The 15,154-nt window shown below is 52.3% G+C and overlaps 1 protein-coding gene across 1 annotated transcript in view; it reads right to left on the bottom strand.

Annotated features, from left to right (window-relative positions):
• Positions 1–14,850, bottom strand: part of MMP25 (matrix metallopeptidase 25) — a 35,137-nt gene extending 20,287 nt beyond the window's left edge. The window contains exons 1-4 of the mRNA XM_082262117.1: positions 14,616–14,850; positions 8,949–9,081; positions 8,016–8,154; positions 5,893–6,161 (exon numbers count right to left, since the gene is read on the bottom strand). Coding sequence (XP_082118243.1) covers positions 5,893–6,161; positions 8,016–8,154; positions 8,949–9,081; positions 14,616–14,696 — 622 coding nt within the window. The 5' untranslated portion in view covers positions 14,697–14,850. The remainder of the gene's footprint in view (positions 1–5,892; positions 6,162–8,015; positions 8,155–8,948; positions 9,082–14,615) is intronic.
• Positions 14,851–15,154: the final 304 nt, after the last annotated feature.

The following is a 15,154-nucleotide window of genomic DNA, read 5'->3' as shown; positions in this document are numbered from 1 at the left end:
GATTTCTGGAAGAAATATACGGTGAAACAGCTAGTGCGGGCCACCTCCGGGCGAAATTCTTCTACCGGGTTCAGCAAGAAAATGAAGGGGTCTCACAATATGCGATGGCTCTACAAGAAGTATTGGCTGAGGTACAGAAAAAGGAGGCAGACGGAGTATCTGGCATGGGATCTGCCGACCGAATATTGCGGGAACAGTTTATTCTGGGACTCTTCAGCTCTCCCCTGAGACAGGTTCTGCGGGAGCGAGTCAGGGTGGACCCTACTCTGAACTTTCGGCAAATATTGGCGGAGGCTGTGGCACGCAGTAAAGAAGAAAGTTATGCCTCCGGAGTGATACGGACCCAGACCGCCACACCCTTTGGGGTTGTGGGGAAGGAAGAGGTCCTAGTTAAAGTGGTACAAGACCTGCAAAGCTCCCTGAGTGCTATGCACGAAAAATTGACACAAATGGAAAGGCGAATGGAGTCGAGCTATTCCCCTGGGGCTGCCTATCCGGCCCAACAACCGCCCTATCAGATTGCCCCACTGGTTCCTACACCACAGCATCCTTACCCGAGTTCACCGTCACACCAACTTCCTCAATATCTTCCAACAAGGCCAGCCAGGGCGCCTCCCGCGCGCAGGCGGAGAGACTATCGTCCAGTGACACAGTGCTGGCGGTGCGGAGAAGGAGGACACTTCGCCAGAGAGTGTCAGAGTGATCTATCTAGACGCTCAGAGCCGGCGTTAAACTACCGGCCCCCGCAGTAGTGGGGCGTACTGCGGGGAAGGTGGAGAGTCAAGATACCCAACACAGCTCTGAACACCTGGTCGCAGGGTGCCCCGTCATACAAGCTGAATTTGAAGGAATTTCAGTCAACTGCTTAGTAGATACCGGATCACAGGTGACGACCATGCCTGAGTCATACTTCAATCGTTACTTCCAAGCACTGGCTAAGCCAGAACGAGAGACATTGGTCCGAGTTACAGCTGCGAACCATCAGCAAATTCCAGTCACGGGAGTCGTGTGGATGAACGTACGGCTGTGTGGACAGGAAGTGGGAAGAAAAGGCATTCTGCTGGTCCCCGAGACGTTCAAGGAGGATGTACCGGTGATAATGGGCATGAATATTCTACGAGAATTGGATCAGATCATGTTCACTAAACGGGGACCTGGCTATTGGAACCAAGCCACCCCACACTAACCCACGCAAAAAGCTTTCCAACGGTTGATCCGGTTCTGTGGGACACAGAAGAGTGTCCCAGTACACCAGTCCGTGGGAACTATCCGAGTGCCGGGAAAGGCGACCCTCAGTCTTCCTCCGGGTCGGGAGACTATACTGACCCTGCCTGTGGGAACCTTCCGCAACCTTGAAGGTATGGAGGTGATCATCGAACCAGGGGGTCTAGGAGAACTAGGTCAGGATGCCCTAGTGGCCCGGACACTGGCAGTGGTCCAGAATGGACGAGTACCCATAAGAGCTGTGAATGTGGGACATCTGGAAGTCGCTTTGGCACCTGGAGTAGAACTGGCCCGTGTGTACTTACATCGGGGAGAAGTGCTAAGTCGGGAAGAAGTGACTTTAGCTCCAACAGGCAATGCTGCATGGACACTGGCAGTTACTGCCCGACCCGAAGAGGCTCCGACCCCAGAATGGAATGGGAGAACCATTGTGGACCAAATGGAGATAAATGTGAAGAATCTCGGTCCAGACCGTTTGCGGGCGGTTGAAGCCATGCTGTGGGAGAATCAGGCTGCGTTTGCCCGCCATGCCGATGACTTTGGCTGCACAGATGCTATCACACATGAGATACCGACCGGGGACGCTGCCCCAATCCGGGAGAGATATCGACAGATCCCGCCCAAGTTGTACCAGGAAGTGAAGACATTGTTGAAACAGATGATAGATTCAGGAGTGGTACGAGGTAGTCAAAGTCCTTGGGCAGCCCCAGTGGTGCTTGTCAAAAAGAAGGACGGCACTATTCGATTTTGTGTGGATTATCGGCGGTTGAATGCATGCACCACACGAGACTCATACCCTCTGCCACGCATCGAGGAGTCCCTGACAGCCCTAGGGCGGGCTAAATACTTCTCCACCCTGGATCTAGCAAGCGGGTACTGGCAAGTACCGGTGGCCGAGAAGGACCGGGCCAAGACTGCATTCATACTCCCCATGGGACTATTCGAATTTAACAGAATGCCATTCGGGCTATCCAATGCCCTGAGCACCTTCCAGCGGCTGATGGAGAAGTGTCTGGGAGACCTGAATTTTGAAGCAACCTTGATATACTTGGATGATATCATTGTATACTCCGCTACTTTTCAAGAACACCTAGACCGACTAGGACAAGTACTCAAGCGGTTGCGATCCCATGGCCTGAAGATAAAGCCAAAGAAGTGTCATCTCTTCAAGAGGAAGATAGAGTACCTAGGCCATACGGTGTCCCAAGATGGGGTGCTGCCATCTCAAGACAAAATGGCTGCCATACAACAATGGCCAGCGCCCAGAACACTGCGGGAGTTGAAGGCTTTCCTCGGTCTGACCGGATATTACCGGCGATTCATCAAAGACTACGCAAAGATAGCGGGCCCTCTGAATGAGCTGCAGAGAGGAACAGCTGGGAGGCCCAAGGGTCAAAGTGTCCCCTGGGGACAGAAGCAGGAAGAGGCATTCCAGGCCCTGAAAGAAAACCTGACATCGGCCCCCATCTTGGCTTATGCTGACTTTGACAAACCATTCCTCTTATCGACTGATGGCAGCCTCTATGGACTTGGGGCGGTACTGTCACAGGTACAAGAAGGACGTGAAAGAGTTATCGCTTATGCCAGTCGGTCGTTGCGGGATACAGAGCGAAACCCTCATAACTATAGTTCCTTCCGGCTGGAGCTCCTTGCCCTGGTGTGGGCCATGACAGAAAAATTTGCGGGCTACCTGACAGGGGCTAAGATCTTTGTACAGACCGATAACAACCCCCTGGCCCATCTGGATACTGCCAAGCTGGGAGCCCTGGAGCAGCGTTGGGCAGCTCGCCTTGCCAAGTATGACTTCTCAATCCGCTACCGCTCTGCTACAGAGAACACTAATGCCGATGGTCTGCCGAGGGTTACTTTTGAGACTCCAGTAGGGGATCTGGATGAACAAAAAGAAGAGGATGAAACTCCAGACTTCCGCAGGTTCACACCTCCAGCAGTTGCAGCACAGACAAGTGGGGAGGCCCGAGTGCTACCCAAGGCATTAGGAAGAACCAATGAAGAATGGGGCCGAATACAGGATGAAGATGTCGGACTGCGGCAGATGAAAGGTTGGGTGTCCCAGCAAAGAAAACCTGACAGAGATGAAAGGACTGAGCTTGATGCCGAGATGAAGTCCATTCTACACCAATGGGATAGACTGGAAATTCATGGAGCTGTTTTGTACCGCAAGTGGCAGCAGCCTGCTGATATAGAGGCAAGGTGGCAGGTAGTAATACCCAGAAGCATGGCACGAGAAGTAGCCAAACAGGCTCATGAATTTGGAGCTCACTTCGGGCCAGTTAAAACCTTCCAGTGGCTGCAACGCTATGTATATTGTCCACGACTGGAGGCCACGGTTGAGGAAGTCTGCCGGCAGTGTCGAATGTGTGAACCCACCAAAAGCACCGAACAGAGGGCACCCATGCAGCCCATACAGACCAAAGAACCGCTGGAAGTATTGATGATAGATTATCTTCTCGTGGGACAATCCGCCAGAGGTCCACAATACTGCCTGGTCATGATTGACCACTTCTCTAAATTTGCAGTGGTCACCCCAACTCGAGACCAGACGGCTGAGTCTGCAGCTCGGGCCATCTGTCAAGATTTCATCCGAGTCTACGGGTGTCCGAAGCGGATCCATTCAGATCAAGGAGCGTGCTTTCAAGGGAAAGTGATGGAGGAGCTACATCGACTGTATGGCATTGAAAAATCCAGGACAACTTCATATCATCCCCAAGGGAATGGGGCCTGTGAGCTCTTCAACCGGACCCTGCTTCAGATGTTGAGGACATTAGAGGAAGACAAAAGGATGCACTGGCCAGACTACCTCCATGAATTAGTCTGGGCTTACAATAATCGGGTTCACAACACAACCGGGTATACTCCGTACATGCTATTGTTCGGCAGAGCTGGCCGGGAAATTGTTAAACTGAATTTAGAACAACCACAGGACTTAATAGAACGATCGACCACCTCATGGGTGAAAGAACACCGTCAGCGGCTCCAGACCATCCGCCGGTTAGTAGGCCAGCGTTTGCAAGAGAGAACTCATACTGACCGTCCTCCCCTCCAGGAGGTTCCGCTGCAACCTGGAGACCGGGTATTGGTGCGGGAGAAACGTCCCAAAGGCAAGTTGAGTGAGCGTTGGGAGGTACAACCTTACAAAGTGATCAGGAGAGTGTACCCCAATGGCCCGGTCTACAAAGTACGGGTGGAAAATGAGGAGTTTGCCTCAAGGATCCTACATAGGAATATGTTACGGCCATGTCGGTCTGAAGATCCCAAACCTGCTGAAGAGACAACACTTCCTGTCCCGTCCTCAGAACTCATTATCTCCAATGAAAACAATGATGAAGACTGGTGGATTGTTCCTGACACTACGGAAGGTCCCCAGGCCACAGGGGATGAAGCTTATGCTACAGAACCACCACCGGCTCGCAATGAGGAGGAACCCAGGTTGGCAGCTCCCAATGAGGAAAGTCAGTCCCTCACAGATAGTCAAGACCTCCGGAGATCCAATAGGTCTACTGCAGGGGTTCCACCAAACAGGTACAATGCTGATCAGTTCGTTTGGTCCACCTGTATGTGTTGTGGACAATGTTGTGCTGCTGTTAGAGATTGTAATAATCACTTTCTTCCCCATGGACTATATAGGATGGCCGAGGACGACCATCGTTAAGTGGGGAGGCATGTAGGGGGTCAGCCCCTTGAATGACTAACTTCAGTACACTGTAGTTCTATTGAGAAATTCCCACAGACTGTCATGCATCTTCCAGCCACAAGAGGTCACTGTTGTTGCTTTAGGTGAAGGGAGGAAGCAGGAAGTTCCAGGAAGTGTGTGGTGTTCGGCTCTCTATGGCTGTGCTGAGCTGAGGAAAGGTACTGCATGCTGTGGCCTTGAGAGGGATATAGACTGTATAATCCTGGGACAGAACAACAGGATCTTGCCAGAGGAGACAGAACTGAACTGTGATACAACGGACAGTAGCTGAGAACCAGAGGAAGAGAGGAGAGAACATCCCAGAGCACCTCAAGCAAATTACAGCGCAAGGGGCCAGACTGCAGTGACCTCCAAGTGACAGAACAAGATAAACTACTTGCAAAGAAACCCAGACCAGTGCATAAGAGACTGCAGCTACAGACAGCAAGGGACAGATCCAGAGACCTGACTGCATCCACCATCACAGAGACTGAGATAAAGCAGCTGTACCTACAGAACTGTGAGTTGCACCGGTGCTAACCTGTGGTAGGGCATAGAACAGGTTTCTGTAGACAGAGCGTTGCAGCAACGTGTCCCGGTTAGCGGGAATCAGATAGGATCATATAACAGAGTAGCCTGTATCTCTGTGTGTGCATTGGCGGGAACGCCATTTTATGTATCACGTTGCAGTTAACTTTGCTGTAAACCTATGTAATCTGTTTTTACTGTTAACATCATTCTCCGGCCATTATACTCTGTTGGTTAATAAAGCCGGTATCTGCTTCAGCCTCTCTGTCTGCTGTACCGTACTTGAATTCTGCATTGCGGTCCCCTACTCCTCTGACCGCTACACAGTGAAATCAGAGGAAGCTGTTTTAGAACAGGAGAAGAACCGGTACACCTGGTGCAAAACTGGAGGGGAGGCGAGAGGGGGGATTCAGTGATGGAACGTTTGTAATGGATCTTTCAGTACTTACTGTTGTAAGTCCATTGTTCGTCGGCGTCCATGTGAGTTTCTCCAGCGATTGGCCCTACGCCAGGAAAGAAGGCATGACCGAGTGTTCCACCTGGACCGTCAAATGGATAGCCATCTCCATGGGATCCTCCCACAAAGCCCACTCGAACATTGGCCTCGCCCTTTGTCTCTGAGAAGGTGAGCTGTGTCTCCCGACTCCAGGCCTCCAGGGCGCTCCTCATCAATGTGTTTATGGTTTCATGCGGCAGAGATATGGGGAAACTCTCCACCCTAGAAGAAAGATGGGGGACTGCTCACCATAAGATCATATGAGAATCCACATCTACTCAATAAAGATCAGGAGGAACACACAGATCAATGGAGACCTGAAAAGGTGGAGGCCAATGTCCCCATCTTATCAGAATCACACTGTGGTCACATTACATTCCACCCAGATGTCCTCCATCACCCCATACCCCCCTCCTTGTGGACACTTTATATTCCACCAAGATGTCCTCCATGACTCCATACCTCCCTCATAGTGGACACATTATATTCCACTCAGATGTCCTCCAAGACTTTTTCACCTCCCTCATACTGAACACATTATATTCTACCCAGATGTCCTCCATGACTCCATACCTCCCACCTTGTGGATACAATAAATTTCACCAAGATGTGCTCCCTGACTTCTTACCTTGCTCCATGTGGACACATTACATTCCACCCAGATGTCCTCCATGACCCTATACCTCCCTCCTTGTGGACAGATTATGTTCCCCCAAGATGTCTCTGACTCCATACCTTTACTCTTGTGCACACATTACATTATACCCAGATGTTCTCCATCATTCCATACCTCCCACCTGTGGGTCACAATATATTCTACCCAGATGACCTTCATGACTCCATACCTCCCTCCTTGTGGGCACATTATATTCCATCGAGATGTCCTCCCTGACACCATACCTCCCTCCTTGTGGGCAGATTATATTCCATCGAGATGTCCTCCCTGACACCATACCTCCCTCCTTGTGGGCAGATTATATTCCACCCAAATGTCCTCTATGACTCCATACCTCCCTCCTTGTGGGCAGATTATATTCCACCGAGATGTCCTCCCAGACTCCATACCTCCCTCCTTGTGGACACATTACATTCCACCGAGATGTCCTCCATGACTCCATACCTCCCACCTTGTAGACACATATTCCACCCAGATGTCCCTCATGACTCCATGCCTCCCTCCTTGTGGACACATTATATTCCACCGAGATGTCCTCCCTGACACCATACCTCCCTCCTTGTGGGCAGATTATATTCCACCCAAATGTCCTCCCTGACTCCATACCTCCCTCCTTGTGGACACATTATATTCCACCAGGATGTCCTCATTATTCCATACCCCCCACCTGTTGGACACAATATATTCCACCCAGATGACCTCCATGACTCCATACCTCTCTCCTTGTTGACACATTACATTCCACCAAGATGTCCTCCATGACTCCATACCTCCCTCGTTGTGGACACAATATATTCCACTGAGATGTCCTTCCTGACTCCATACCTCCCTCCTTATGGACACATTATATTCCACCCAGATGTCCTAAATGACTCCATACCTCCCACCTTGTGGACACATTATCTTCCATTGAGATATCCTCCTTCACTCCATACCTCCCACCTTGTGGGCACATTATATTCCACCCAGATGTGGTCAATCTTTCCATACCTCCCACCTGTTGGTCACAATTTATTTCACCCAGATGACCTTCATGTCTAAATACCTCCCACCTTGTAGACACATTATATTCCACCCACATGTCCCCCATGACCCCATACCTCCCTTCTTGTAGACACATTATATTCCACCCAGATGTCCTCAATCATTCCATACCTCCCACCTTGTGGACAGATTATATTCCACCGAGATGTCCTCCATCATTCCATACCTCCCACCTGTTGGTCACAATATATTCCAACCAGATGACCTCCATGACTACATACTTCCCTTGTTGCAGACACATTATATTCCACCCAGATGTCCCCCATGACTCTGTACCTCCCACCTTGTAGACACATTACATACCACCCATCTAAATGAACATTTCATTCCCCTGGTTATCCCCCAAGCCTCCGTACTTCCAGGTCAGTTGCTTCTTCTGCCATACTGTCCCACTCAAAGCGTAGCGTTTCCTGCGGATCCTCTGAGGCCCTGATGATAGGGCGAGATCAGGGAGAGAACAGCGAGGCCTCTTCATCATCTCCACCGTGCGATCGTCTAGGAGAGATCATTACATTTCTATATCTGGGATTACTGGCAGATAAATATTTTACCCATGTAGTCAGCTGAACATTGAAATAGCAGGGGGTACATAGGAGAAGGAGCCTACATCAGGGGCATCTAGGAGAAGGAGCCTACATCAGGGGCATCTAGGAAAGGGAGCCTACATCAGGGGTACATACATACAGTAGAATAAGGTGACATATATTAGGGGCACATAGGATAAGGTGACCTATACTATAGGTCCTTGGAATAATGTGACTTATATCAGGGGGTATATAAGGTGACCTCCAGTAGGGGTACATAGGATAAGGTGACCTCCAGTAGGGGTACATAGGATAAGGTGACTTATATCAGGGGGTATATAAGGTGACCTCCAGTAGGGGTACATAGGATAAGGTGACTTATATCAGGGGGTATATAAGGTGACCTCCAGTAGGGGTACATAGGATAAGGTGACTTATATTAGGGGGTATATAAGGTGACCTCCAGTAGGGGTACATAGGATAAGGTGACTTATATTAGGGGGTATATGGGATATTGTAACTGACATTATAGGTACTTAGGATTGGGTCACCTATATTAGGGGTGTAAAGGATAAATTGACCTTTTTTTAGGGGTACTTAAGATCAGATGACCTATATAAGAGGACATTTAGGATAAGGTGATCTATATTAGGCGTACTTAGTAAGGTGACCTATAGTGGGGGGATACTTAGGATAAGGTGACCCCCATCCCCATGTTTGCAGCGTATGAAGTGAGTCTACCCCAGGGAAGGTGAGAGTTTTTACCCAGTTCTCCTGTCATCTCCAGGCCAGCAAACCTCTGCATGATCTTCACAGCTTCTCTGAGGCTCTCCATTGTCTGCTGCTGGGCAGAATATGGGTCAGGTGGGGGTAGGTAGCCATAGCGGGTCAGCCAGTCCTGGAAGGAGGAAGAGAGACATTTTCAGACAGAGGTCCCCTTTAGGAAGGCATTTCCCCTGCTAAGGGGTAACCTATCCAGGGGTCACCTCACGCTTTAGGTCGGACCTTATGGAGTTGACTTCCCACAAGCTTTCTACCCTCCATTCCCCAACCACAGCCACTCCACTGTCAAACAAAGGAGTCTTCCTTCTCTTGCTGCACATATTCAATACAGGGACTGATAGCAGGTGGGCGGAGCTGGGAACACAGCTGCCAAAACCACCAGAGAGAATGGAGTGTTTCAGGTGCTGACAGATGAGTGCTGTGAGGATGGGGGGAGGGGTAAGTATACAGAGCAAGGGGGTAGGGGATGAGCGCTTTAACTTAGGGTCAGAGGTCAGAGGTCAGCGGGTTTCGTCTCTCTTTCCCCCCCATTATCTGTTCTCCACTCATCTCTCTATTCCTTCCAATCCAATCCATCTACCCCAACCCCATCCATCTACCCCCCTACCCCATCCATCTACTCCCAACCCCATCCATCTACCCCCAACCCCATCCATCTACCCCCCAACCCCATCCATCTACCCCCAACCCCATCCATCTACCCCCAACCCCATCCATCTACCCCCCAACCCCATCCATCTACCCCCCAACCCCATCCATCTACCCCCCAACCCCATCCATCTACCCCCCAACCCCATCCATCTACCCCCAACCCCATCCATCTACCCCCCAACCCCATCCATCTACCCCCAACCCCATCCATCTACCCCCAACCCCAACCATCTACTCCCAACCCCATCCATCTACCCCCCAACCCCATCCATCTACCCCCCAACCCCATCCATCTACCCCCAACCCCATCCATCTACCCCCAACCCCATCCATCTACCCCCCTACCCCATCCATCTACTCCCAACCCCATCCATCTACTCCCAACCCCATCCATCTACCCCCCAACCCCATCCATCTACCCCCCAACCCCATCCATCTACCCCCCAACCCCATCCATCTACCCCCCAACCCAATCCATCTACCCCCAACCCCATCCATCTACCCCCCAACCCCATCCATCTACCCCCAACCCCATCCATCTACCCCCAACCCCATCCATCTACTCCCAACCCCATCCATCTACCCCCCAACCCCATCCATCTACCCCCAACCCCATCCATCTACCCCCAACCCCATCCATCTACCCCCCAACCCCATCCATCTACCCCCCAACCCCATCCATCTACCCCCCAACCCCATCCATCTACCCCCAACCCCATCCATCTACTCCCAACCCCATCCATCTACCCCCAACCCCATCCATCTACCCCCCAACCCCATCCATCTACCCCCAACCCCATCCATCTACCCCCCTACCCCATCCATCTACCCCCAACCCCATCCATCTACCCCCAACCCCATCCATCTACCCCCCAACCCCATCCATCTACCCCCCAACCCCATCCATCTACCCCCAACCCCATCCATCTACCTTGACATCACATGTTCACACTGAAGCGGCACGACTTCGGGGGGTGACCTGTGAAGTCCCGTGCACCGCTGTGGACCGCGACTTCGGAGCGACTTGCAGAGACTTCATATAATGGATATCTATGCAAGTCGCTCCGAGGTCGCCCCGTAGTAGTACAGGAACCTTTTTCTAAGTCGGAGCGACTTGTGTCCCTCCTATTAGAACGGGTCCTGTAGCAGTCAATGGACCGCAACCGACCGCGACTTGTCAGGCTGACCAGTCACGGCAGTGTGAATGGGCACTTAACCCCAACCCCATCCATATACTCCCCCCACCCCCCACCTGCTCCTCATTCTATCCATCTACCCCCAGCCATTTCCACCCATCTACTCCCTACCTTGTCCATCAAACCCCAACCCCATCAATCTACTCCCCACCCTCTACATTTACCCCCAACCCCATCCATATACTCCTCACCCCATCCATCTACCCCAACTTCACCCATCTACCCCAACCTCACCCATCTACTCCCCACCACATCCATCTACCCCAACCTCACCCATCTACTCCCCACCACATCCATCTACCCCAACTTCACCCATCTACTCCCCACCCCATCCATCTACCCCAACCTCACCCATCTACTCCCCACTACATCCATCTACCCGAACCTCATCCATCTGATTCCCACCACATTCATCTGCCCCCACCCCATCCATCTACCTCCAACCCATTCCATCTACCCCCACCCCCATCCATCTACCACCAACCCCATCCATCTACTCCCCACCCTCTCCATTTACCCCTAACCCCATCCATGTACTCCTCACCCCATTCATTTACCTCCAACCTCACCCATCTACTCCCCACCACATCCATCTACCCCAACCTCATCCATCTACACCCCACCACATCCATCTACCCCAACTTCACCCATCCACCCCCAAACACATCCATCTACCCCAACCCCATCCATATACTCCTCACCCCATCCATCTACCTTCAACCTCACCCAGCTACTGCCCACCACATCCATCTACCCCAACCTCACCCATCTACTCCCCACCACATCCATCTACCCCAACTTCACCCATCCACCCCAACCACATCCATCTACCCCAACCCCATCCATATACTCCTCACCCCATCCATCTACCTCCAACCTCACCCAGATACTGCCCACCACATCTATCTACTCCCAACCTCACCCATCTACTCCCAACCACATCCATCTGCTCCCCGCCACATCCATCTACCCCTACCCCCATCCATCTGCCCCCAACCATATCCATCTACCCCAACCTCATCCATCTGCTCCCCACCACATCCACCTACCTGCAACCTCACCCATCTACTCCCCACCACATCCATCTACCCCAACTTCACCCATCCACCCCAACCACATCCATCCTCCCCAACCCCATCCATATACTCCTCACCCCATCCATCTACCTCCAACCTCACCCAGCTACTTCCCACCACATCTATCTACTCCCGACCTCACCCATCTACTCCCCACCACATCCATCTACCCCAACTTCATCCATCCACCCCAACCACATCCATCTACCCCAACCCCATCCATATACTCCTCACCCCATCCATCTACCTCCAACCTCACCCAGCTACTGCCCACCACATCTATCTACTCCCAACCTCACCCATCTACTCCCAACCACATCCATCTGCTCCCCGCAACATCCATCTACCCCTACCCCCATCCATCTGCCCCCAACCCGATCCATCTACCCCCAAACCCATCCATCTACTCCCTACCCTCTCCATTTACCCCCAATCCCATCCATATACTCCTCACCCCATCCATCTACCTCCTACTTTACCCATCTACTCCCCACCATATCCATCTACCCCAACCTCATCCATCTGCTCCCACCACATCCATCTACCCCCACCCTCATCCATCTACCTCCAACTTGATCCATCTCCCGCCAACCCTATCCATCTACTCCCCACCCTCTCCATTTACCCCCAACCTCACCCAGCTACTGCCCACCACATCTATCTACTCCAAACCTCACCCATCTACTCCCAACCACATCCATCTGCTCCCCGCCACATCCATCTACCCCTACCCCCATCCATCTACCCCCAAACCCATCCATCTACTACCTACCCTCTCCATTTACCCCCAATCCCATCCATATACTCCTCACCCCATCCATCTACCTCCAACCTTACCCATCTACTCCTCACCACATCTATCCAACCCAACCTCACCCATCTACTCCCCACCATATCCATCTACCCCAACCTCATCCAGCTGCTCCCCACCACATCTATCTACCCCCACCCCCATCCATCTACCTCCAACCCGATTCATCTCCCGCCAACCCCATCCATCTACTCCCCACCCTCTCCATTTACCCCCAACCCCATTCATGTACTCCTCACCCCATTCCTCTACCTCCAACCTCACCCATCTACTCCCCACCACATCCATCTACCCCAACGTCACCCATCTACTCCCACCACATCCATCTACCCCCACCCTCATCCATCTACCTCCAACTTGATCCATCTCCCGCCAACCCTATCCATCTACTCCCCACCCTCTCCATTTACCCCCAACCCCATCCATGTACTCCTCACCCCATTCATCTACTTCCAACCTCACCCATCTATTCCCCACCACATCCATCTACCCCAACCTCACCCATCTACTCCCCACCACATCCATCTACCCCCAACCTCACCCATCTACTCCCCACCACATCTATCTACCCCCAACCTCACCCATCTACTCCCCACCACATCCATCTACCCCCAACCTCACCCATCTACTCCCCACCACATGCATCTAGCCCCAACCTCACCCATTTACTCCCCACCACATCTATCTATCCCAACCTCATCCATCTACCCCAGTCCCCTTACCTCTAAACCGATCCATCTACCCCAACCTCACCCATCTACTCCCCACCCCATCCATCCACCCCCAACCTCACCCATTTACTCCCCACCCGTCCATCCACCCCCAACCTCACCCATCTACTCCCCACCACATCCATCTATCCCCAATATTTCTCGATTTGTGCAATTATTCATGTTCTGTTTTGCGCTTAGCTTTGTATTTATTCATTTTGTTTGTAAAGTAACACTTATTGATTAGCGCTCTTATGTGGCCTCCTAATGACACCAATCAGGACTGTACACACCTCTGAGGTCTCATCAGTGCTGGTTGTCTCTTCCTCTCCTCCTGTATAATGACATTATCCCCACACCCTTCACTCCATTACCTAGACACTGCCTGTCTCCTTCCTGAACCCCACTTCTCCTCTCTCCTCTTCTCTCCTCTCCTCTCTCTTCTCCCCCCTCAACTCTCCTCTCCTCTTTCTCTCTCCTCTCTCTTCTCCCCCCTCAGCTCTCCTCTCCCCTCTCCTCTCTCTTCTCCCCCCTCACCTCTCCTCTCCTCTCCTCTCCCCTTTCTCTCTCTCCTCTCTTCTTTCTCTCTCCTCTCTCCCCTCTCTCTTCTCTCCTCTCTTCTCCCTCCCCTCTCCTCTCTCCTCTCTCCTCTCTCTCTCCTCTCCCCTCTCTCTTCTCTCCCCTCTCTCCCCGCTCTCCCCGCTCTCTCCCCTCTCTCTCCCCTCTCTCTCCTCTCCTCTCCCCTCTCTCTCCTCTCTCTCCTCTCCTCTCCCCTCTCTCCCCTCTCTCTCCTCTCCTCTCCTCTCCCCTCTCTCTCCTCTCTCTCCTCTCCTCTCCCCTCTCTCTCCTCTCCTCTCCCCTCTCTCCCCTCTCTTCTCCTCTCTCCCCTCTCTTCTCCTCTCTCCCCTCTCTCTCCTCTCCTCTCCCCTCTCTTCTCCTCTCTCCCCTCTCTCTCCTCTCCTCTCCCCTCTCTCTCCTCTCTCTCCTCTCCCCTCTCTCTCCTCTCCTCTCTCCTCTCCCCTCTCTTCTCCTCTCTCCCCTCTCCTCTCTTCTCCCTCCCCTCTCTTCTCCTCTCTCCCCTCTACTCTCCTCTCTTCTCCCTCCCCTCTCTTCTCCCTCTCCCTAACCTCTCCTCTCCCCTCTCTCTCCCCTCTCTCTCCTCTCTTCTGCCTCCCCTCTCCCTCTCCCCACACAGATTGTCTCACCACTCCTTTGCTGATGTCTTTTAGGGTCGGGGTGCTCCCAGTGATGGTCAGACAGGCACAGAGGATGCAGGCGGTGATCATGGTGCTCCAGCAGTCTCTTTACACCCTCTTCAGCTTTCCAGCACTCTCCTCCTCTGCTCTCTGACACTCTCTGTTTGCTGTATTGTCTCTTTGCTCTCTCTCTCCATGCGCTCTCTTTGCGCTCTCTGCACAGTGTCTCTCCCTGCACTCTCTGCTTCCTCTGCAGACTTTCTGTCCGGCTTTAAGCAGCTGATGTACTCATTGCTCCTGCAGGAGGTCCAGCACTCTCTCTGTGGATTCAGCACTCTCTCTGTGGATTCAGCACTCTCTCTGTGGATTCAGCACTCTATCTGGTATGTTCAGCACTCTCTGGTCCTGTGCTCTCTCTCCGGTGTATTTAGCACTCTCTGGTCCTGTGCTCTCTCTCTCCGGTGTATTTAGCACTCTCTGGTCCCCTGCTGTCTCTCTCTCCGGTGTATTTCGCACTCTCTGGTCCTAGGCTCTCTCTCTCTCCGGTG

Source organism: Pelophylax lessonae (assembly GCF_965119305.1).
Source record: "Pelophylax lessonae genome assembly, chromosome: 6".
NCBI lineage: Eukaryota > Metazoa > Chordata > Amphibia > Anura > Ranidae > Pelophylax > Pelophylax lessonae.
The sequence above is the reverse complement of the archived record's forward strand: the minus strand, read 5'-3'. Positions and strand labels throughout refer to the sequence as shown.